The following is a 9,250-nucleotide window of genomic DNA, read 5'->3' on the forward strand; positions in this document are numbered from 1 at the left end:
AGAAAAGAATGTGGAGTGACGAAAAATGATATTTGGCATTTCCAGCGACACAATCGCTACGCAGATCGATCAACACAGACTTTAGACATTTAAACCCAGCAATCAAGCAATATAACCATGAAATAACTGCTTTGAGGATCACTTGTGACCCATGAAAACCACAACCATATCTATGTGTATATATATATATATATATATATATATATATATATATATATATATATATATATATATATATATATATATATATATATATATATATATATATATATATATATATATACATATATATATATACACATATACACTCATGAGTTGAGTCACCTGATCAAGATCGGGTAATTTAGACTACTAAAACATCAGGATCATTGTTGGTCAGCCAAATGACCTCCTCTTTCTTTGTTTAAGGTCTTACAGGAGTGTGACAACTTCTTACACTTAGGGTATTCCCGCAGAAACTGTGGACACTTTGTCTCGGTTGTATTTGTATTAATTAACTGGGTATCAGGGCAGATGTTTTTCAGCTACCCCAGGGAGTGACATCCCTGCCCTTATGTGAGTCCCGGGCTCAGCTGGCTGCAGCTAACAGTACCTGGTATGGGCCGCTTGTCCAGGGTAACGAATCCCCTCTGCATTGTGGGGGAAACCTCCTTTAGGCTAAGGCTATTAGAAGAACACTCGGATATCAAACCACATCTATAGGTCAGCCTGGGCAGTGTGACGTCGTGGATAAATATGCCCATGAAAGTCAGTGGTGGCACCAATTTAGGGATCACTGCGGAGCATCTGCAGACAGCTGTGTCCACTTTGGACATCAATGGCAGCCGTCATCATACCGATGAGCTGGCCAGTCTTCTGCGCCGATGTGCATCAGACTTCATGTTGTATTCACTGCACCTGCAGCCAACTATGCTCATAGGAATAGGGAGTGGCAGAGGGATAGCACACACCTCTATCACTTTAATCGCGTCTCTGTGCAGGTTTAAAAGATTCGTCGAAAGCGACGACTCACACCATCATCATCATTAATTCTTATTCGGCATACTGAATACATCAATATTTTAATGCAAAGATCGACATCGATCAAGAGGAATTTAACCGAGCCATAAACAGAAAGATAAACAATTTATTCATAATATATCACACAATCATGGCCCTTTATTGGTCCGCGCCTGCCCTTGATATCCACAGGGAATGCAGGTGCATATACGGCCCTCTAATTCACACCAAGCGTGACATTCTAAATGTGTCGGGAATGATTAACTATGCGAACCACACATGAATTCAACTGTATTCCATTTGTCAAATGATTCGTATATAATATTTCTGTACAAGCGCAGAACTGAAAACATTTCCGATGTATGGTGTATATAACATAACCAGTATGTGGGATCATCATGGGATAACACATCACATAGCACATCGTCACATAAGCAACTAAATCGGAGTTTCCATGTTGTCTAGGTTGGGTGTACTTCGTGGCTAACTAGCGAACTAAATCTGATTCAAACTCTCGATCTTTCGGACAGGAGGATTACTAACGGATGAACTGCACAATGATAAAAGCACAATGGAGGCGAGGTGAGCTACCCTTAGCCAACCATATCAAAAGGAGCCAATCTTACCTTCCCAGTGATGTTAATAACTTATCACGACTTTGTGTCCAGGTGTTACTTGCTGTGATCGATGTCATATTCCGACAAACGAAATATCTGTAGATGCGTGTTTTTCAATCTTCTGGGACTCGTTCGACGCTCTCTAAGCACTTCCGAGCAGTTGTACGGGATAGCAACTTACAACACTTAGTTCAATAAGGCAGTCAGCTCTCCGAGCAGTCCACCTTCGGCTCTCCAAGCACTTCTGAGCAGTTGTACGGGATAGCAACTTACAACACTTAGTTCAATAGGGCAGTCAGCTCTCCGAGAAGTCCACCTTCGGCTCTCCAAGCACTTCCAAGCAGTTGTACGGGATAGCAACTTGCAACACTTAGTTCAATAAGGCAGTCAGCTCTCCGAGCAGTCCACCTTCGGCTCTCCAAGCACTTCCAAGCAGTTGTACGGGATAGCAACTTGCAACACTTAGTTCAATAAGGCAGTCAGCTCTCCGAGCAGTCCACCTTCGGCTCTCCAAGCACTTCCGAGCAGTTGTACGGGATAGCAACTTACAACACTTAGTTCAATAGGGCAGTCAGCTCTCCGAGTAGTCCAGCTTTGGCTCTCCAAGCACTTCCGAGCAGTTGTACGGGATAGCAACTTGCAACACTTAGTTCAATAAGGCAGTCAGCTCTCCGAGCAGTCCACCTTCGGCTCTCCAAGCATTTCCAAGCAGTTGTATGGGATAGCAACTTACAACACTTAGTTCAATAAGGCAGTCAGCTCTCCGAGCAGTGTAGGTAGCTGGTCGAGATTTCAAAAAATGGCTGTAGAGACTTCACCGATACACGCTCACATTGAGGTGCTACGTGTGATGCACACACCGTTTCGCAGAGACAGACTGCCATCGTGGCATTCGGTCAGTGTAAGGACTGCAGGGTGGTGACTATGAGCTTCCTGGAGTGCGCCCTCTGCAGCTCTCAAAGGAGGAACCACCCGTTGTCGGCTCAAGTCGACCACGGGGACAACAGCTTCGATCACTTCAGCCCTGGGACCAGCTCTATGGCAGGGCTCTGCGGCACGGTAATCCAGAGGGTCTTCTCCTCTCCTGAGCCAGCGCAAGCACAGAATACGCTGGAACAGGCGTTTGAAGTTCTCCGATAGGAAGCTGTACAGGATGGGATTTGCACAGCTATTGGCATAGCTCAAAATGACAAAAGGATGCGTAATACGAGTGTCCACGTTTTGTAAAAACACGTTCATGAGCTGGATGACGTAGAAGGGCATCCAGCAAATGACGAACACAGCCACGACCATCATGACCATGCGGGTGATCTTGAGCTCGGACTTCTTCCGCTGCTGCCAGCCGGCCTTCAGCGCCACCACCCGCATTTTGACGATAATGAGGATGTAACACAGGCAGATGGACACCACAGGCAACAGGAAACCCAGGAGGAACGTATACACGACGAATGCAGAGGACCACAAAGATTTAGGGTGAGGCCACAAGAGGTTGCACACTATACCTCCATCATCTACGGTCTCTGTTCCCGCGTAGATGACTATTGGCATTATGACCACCAGTGAGATCACCCAGACCGCTGCGTTGATTATTTTGGCTACGGATGGTCTCCTGCAGAGAGAATGGGAGGAGGGAGATAGAACCAGAAAAACATTTCCTCCATTTCTTCCTCCTGAAGTATACAATCTGCCTGAAGATACCTATAAGTCAGATATTCCAACTGCCAAGAAGTTCCCAAAACATCCTTCAACATGACCTTGTTGAAGTTTCATTCTTTCCTCACGGTTTGGGTGATTTACTTTTTAAACCATCAAGTGTGGATTTGACATTACATGTATGACTAGACCAAGCCGAGCAGGTAGGTTATCTTCTTGTTGAAGGTCGTTAATGAGCTAGCTGGGTTTTTACTGTCAACGTAAAAGGGATGTGGTAATTCTCCTTAGTTTCCAGAAATAAAATCCTTAATTATGAGGAGCGTTGAATAAGTTATACAAACGAAATGCACACCAAAGTCCAAGGCACGCGAACAATTTTTTTAAATTATTGTTCTTCATTACACAAGTGTTTGTCTTATTTAATTAGCAAGAAAATATATAATGTATTTGTATTGTCCCTCACTAAACATTTTTTTGGCATGTCCCAGGATCCCAGAGTATCCGAGGAAGTGACGGTAGTGACGGCACTTCCCCCAAGCCCAGTGGCTGTGTTAGGTGTGTGTGTGTGTGTGTGTGTGTGTGTGTGTGTGTGTGTGTGTGTGTGTGTGTGTGTGTGTGTGTGTGTGTGTGTGTGTGTGTGTATCAGCTCTATTACGAGCCTCAGCCCAAGTATATAAAAAATACTTCTTTTGTATGTAACATAAGGCTGCGGGTTGGCATCATAGGCTGAGAGTGCAGCTGTGCGGGCTGATGCGGTGCCCTGTTCTGGTTAGGGCAGGAATTTGTAATTTGTTCAGGGTGCCGGCGATAGCTTGCCTACTCTCCGCGAAGGACGCAAACTAATGCCAACAGACGGAAGGCCCAGTTTGGCGTCCATTCGAGGGACGGCGCACACATTGAATCTCCCTGCCTGTAAAACACAGAGATGAGAGTTTATAGCAGGGCTGACATTCAACCCCAGGCTAGACAGGTTAGAATCAGGTGTGCACTCCTCCAGGTCATCCTGCCAGCCTATCATACATATATATTCGACTACTGTGAGTACAGTATATCGCTCGTATAACGTATTTAACACCCCCACACACATACTTCTGCCTTCAAAGAGATTTCAGCGTCTGCAGCTTTCAAAGAAAGACCCACATCCGCAAGATAGATGTACGTAATAACTGTCAATTACTTTTGGACTGCACTGGCTTCAAAATCCCTGACTTGTTGTACACCGCTCCTTTCCTATTCCATCTCCAGGCGCTGCATGACGTCATCGCTGGGCACGGAAGGGGGCCGAGCGATGACAGCGCTGAAAGGGAGTACTTAGTTTTCACTCCGTTTGTTTGTTTGTTTGTCCGGGTGATATCTCAGCCATCCTTTGAGCTAGGAAGCTGAAATTTCGGCACAATCGTGAGCAAGTGCTTTGGCAAAACGGTATTTTATATTTTTTGATCAATTAATTGATTAATTATTTAATTATTATCGATTTATTAAGCCCTTATTTATTTTCTTTCTCATCTGGGCAATATCTCAGGCACCTTTTGAGTTAGGAAACTGATATTTGGACATGACAATGACCAGGTGATTTGGCTGTAAAGGGGATTTTGATAAATTGATTAAACAACAAATTATCTACTTAATTTAAAAAATTTAAGTTACACATTTGAATGAAACGGTGGTGGTTTAGGTATTCTATTAGCCAAATGATTAATAATTTATTTATTTTACCATTATTATTTATTTATTTTCATTATTAATCACTTATTTATTTTCTTTCTCATCTGGGCAATATCTCAGGCAGAAGCTGATATTTGGACACGAGTGACCAAGTGATTTGGCTATAAATTATGTTTTTGATTTATTGATTAATCAATTCATCGATTAATTATTTATTGATTAATCAAGCAATCAAATAATTGTTTATTCTTTTTTCCAATGAAATTACTATTTAATTAATTTTCAAAAAGTTACAGCTTCAGATGAAACGGTGCTGGTTTAGGTATGCTATTAGCTAATTGATTAAGAAATTAATTATTTTACGATTACTATTTATTTATTTTAATTACGCAATTAATCAATCAATTATTGTACACCTCTCCCACCCAATACCGTCTCCATGTGCTGCATGGCGGCATCGCCGTGCGCTGAAGGATATGTTATTTATTTATTTATTTGGCATGGGGGCGGTGTACTTTGAATGTATCTGTACTTGTTTATTTTGTACACGCAGCGATCGACATTCAGTTTTGTCATTCATGTCACATTTCTGTCCATATAATTGTGCATATGTCGACCCTTCTATATTGTTTGTCTGTCTGTTGAATTATCCTCTTCGCACCGTCAGGAAGGTAAGGTTGCCCTGGCAGTGTCATTGGCTAGGGGGCACAATCTTAGATGGGTCGCCATTCTGACACAGGATAAAATCCAGACTCACCCCCCAGAGATTAAAGATGGCTGTTAACCCCTACCTTAGGTCATGATTTATATTCTACTCCCAAATTACTGCATTTCCAAGCATTTCCTTTTTCCAAGTTATTGTGATTTTTTTCTGGTACTCATTTTGCAAACCTCAGAAGGATGGAAGCCTGGGTCAACCTGCATGGTACAACCAGGGCTTGCACTGAGGACCTTAAGACCCCAAGCCAACCGCCTTAACCATTAAGCCAGCACAAATCCTAGAAGTCTCTCTGTGGGATTTTGCTAAATGTATCCACTCTTAGCTGCAGAACACCTATCCTTATACCAGTGGAAGAATGCGTCAATCTGCATGGTACAACCAGGGCTTGCACTGAGGGCCTTAAGACCCCAAGCCAACTGCCTTAACCATTAAGCCAGCACAAATCCTACAAGTCTCTGTGGGATTTTGCTAAATGTATCCACTCTTAGCTGCAGAACACCTGTCCTTACACCAGCAGCAGCACGGGTCGTGGATACACGTGCATCCTAAATCATACATGATGGGCTCTGCGCAATATCGCAGCATTAGCTCCCAGGGTGTACATATGAAGCTAGGAAGTTAACTTTTTGGCTTCATTCAGATGATATTAAAGGTGTTCATCACACGGTACTGTCAGAAACGCAAATGGCGCGTGCGCGATGAAAGACTGCGGGATACCTGTAGCGCGCGGACCGGATGGGGTGCACCACCGCGACGTAGCGATCGAAGCTGAGCACGGTGAGGCAGTAGATGCTTGTGAACATGTTGATGCCGTCCACCGTGAGTAACAGGCGGCAGATGAGTGACCCGAAGGGCCAGTGGTGGATGGCTGTGTAGGTGGCCAGCAAAGGTAGACTGAGCATGAAGAGCTCGTCGGCAACTGCCAGGTTCAGAATGTAGATATTGGTCGCGGTCTTCATTTTGGCGTACCTGAGGATGATGTAAATGACGAGGGAGTTTCCCGTCAAGCCGATGGCGCACACGATGATGTATATGCAGCAGATGACCACGGTGCTGGCGTCCGTGGTCCACAATTGGACCGCGGTGCCGTTTCGGTCTTCGTATTCCGAGTCGGAAATGGCGGGAGACCACTCGGATAAGTTCCCGAAACGCATCGTTGTTTGTGTGAGAGATTGATCGGCGACGACAGGTGAGACAGAAGATCAATGTTGGCAACTCGTCCGTTCTTGAAAGCCCTCGATCAGCTCGGCTGCCGAAGCTTCAAGTTGTCCGATGAGGGTGAGTGTGGACCCTTCGCTGCGATCCTTTCCACCGGAGTGTATCTGTTGCTACGTTGTCCAGGTGAAGCGCAGCAGTTGTCATGCACTCACCTTCTTCAAACTCTGGCTCGCTTCAGCAGATGAAGCGTCGGTGCGTGAGTCCTCGGACTTCTCCACCAGATGGACCGATACGAGTGCGTTCTGAGCCTTTGCTGCGGCCGATGCGTCACCCTGCACGAGATGGGGGGCGGAGGGGGGCACACCGCGTTCCGGAGCTCGGAGCGCGCACACAGACTCGATGCATCCGAGGCTCATGGAATTGCACTGCCTTTCATGGTCCCATTCAATGCGCTTGCCTCCAATAGCACAACATCCTCAGTGATACTCGAGGCGACATTTAAAAAATGATACTTTTGTGCGTACAATACAGATGCTTGCTTTCGTTCAAAATGTTCGAAGAACGACATGAGTTACAATGATCAAACTAGAAGGGCACTCAGTGGAGAGCAGGCCCCGCCTGGTTGGCCATTGCACTCAATGGTGAAGAATCACATAACAAATTAAATAATTCTCATATCCGAATACATATTCAGATCTTCACCAAAATCGAATCGATTCTTCCTTGTCACACACCCAACCTGTTCACCAAGATTAGTCCAAATCTGTCCACAACTTTTTGAGATATCCTGCTAGGTATCGTTTTTGGTCCTATCACCCAATGGTGAAGAATCACTTTAAAATTTCTAATAGCCGGATCCGAATCCGGATCTTCACCAAAATCTAATCATTTCGTCATTGTCACATACGCTACATCTCTGCCAAATTTTGTCCGAATCCGTCCACAACTTTTTGAGATATCTTGTTCACAAACAAACGGACAAACAGACAGGGGTGAAAACATAAGCTCCATCCACCTTTGGTGGCGGAGGTAATAAACGGGAAGCATTATTACCTGCAATGCAAAATCGAAGATTTTTCAAGTATATTGGTAGGTTGTGTTTGTGGTTCTGTCTGTTTGTCTGTTTGTCTGTTTGTCTGTTTGTCACCGGCCTACAGGTCACAATTTTCAACCGATCTTCACGAAACTTCACCAAATGGTAGCGTTGGTCAAAAGCAAGAAGCCTATTGTTTTGGGGTCAATAGGTCAAAAGGTCAACATAGGCCAAAGGTCACCAACTTTGCTAAATTTCTAAAATCCTCAATTTTCATCTGATTGATTTGAAATTTGAAGACGACTTGCATATCTGGTCACTAAATTCAACCACCAAGTATTTTTGAGGTCAACATAGGCCAAAAGGTCAACAAAGGCCAAATTTCTAAAATCCTCAATTTTCATCCAATTGACTTGAATTTTGAAGAGGACTTGCATGTCTGGTCACTGAATTCAACCACCAAGTATTTTTGAGGTCAACATAGGCCAAAATGTCAACATAGGCCAAATTTATAAAATCCTCAATTTTCATCCAATTGACTTGAAATTTGAAGAGAACTTGCAATCTTGCATATCTCATCACTGAATTCAACCACCAAGTATCTTTGAGGTCAACATTGGCCAAAAGGTCAACATAGGCCAAATTTCTAAAATCCTCAATTTTCAACCGATTGACTTGAAATTTCAAGAGGACTTGCATATCTGGTCACTGAATTCAACCACCAAATATTCTTGAGGTCAACATAGGCCTAATTTCTAAAATCCTCAATTTTCATCCAATTGACTTGAAATTTTAAGAGGACTTGCACATCTGGTCACTGAATTCAACCATTAAGTATATTTGAGGTCAACATAGGCCTAAAGGTCAACATAGGCCACATTTCTAAAATCCTAAATTTTCATCCAATTGACTTGAAATTTGAAGAGAACTTGCAATCTTGCATATCTCATCACTGAATTCAACCACCAAGTATCTTTGAGGTCAACATTGGCCAAAAGGTCAACATAGGCCAAATTTCTAAAATCCTCAATTTTCAACCGATTGACTTGAAATTTCAAGAGGACTTGCATATCTGGTCACTGAATTCAACCACCAAATATTCTTGAGGTCAACATAGGCCTAATTTCTAAAATCCTCAATTTTCATCCAATTGACTTGAAATTTTAAGAGGACTTGCACATCTGGTCACTGAATTCAACCATTAAGTATATTTGAGGTCAACATAGGCCTAAAGGTCAACATAGGCCACATTTCTAAAATCCTAAATTTTCATCTAATTGATTTGAAATTTGAAGAGGACTTGCATATCTGGTCACTGAAATCAACCACGTATTATATTTTAGGTAAACACAGGCCAAAAGGTCAACATAGGCCAAATTTTTCATATCCTCAATTTTCATCCAA

The 9,250-nt window shown here is 43.3% G+C and overlaps 1 protein-coding gene across 1 annotated transcript; it reads right to left on the minus strand.

Moving 5' to 3' along the window:
- Positions 1-1,108: 1,108 nt before the first annotated feature.
- On the minus strand, positions 1,109-6,809 carry LOC137437265 (somatostatin receptor type 1-like). The gene is made up of 2 exons (XM_068131634.2): positions 6,373-6,809; positions 1,109-3,225 (listed from the first exon to the last, which is right to left on the minus strand). Exons 1-2 carry the CDS (start codon positions 6,807-6,809, stop codon positions 2,445-2,447), a joined length of 1,218 nt encoding a protein of 405 aa, XP_067987735.2. The 3' UTR covers positions 1,109-2,444.
- Between the last annotated feature and the right edge of the window lie 2,441 nt (positions 6,810-9,250).

The sequence above is a fragment of the Myxine glutinosa genome, chromosome 12 (assembly GCF_964187855.1).
Source record: "Myxine glutinosa chromosome 12, kmMyxGlut1.1, whole genome shotgun sequence".
NCBI classification, from domain to species: domain Eukaryota; kingdom Metazoa; phylum Chordata; class Myxini; order Myxiniformes; family Myxinidae; genus Myxine; species Myxine glutinosa.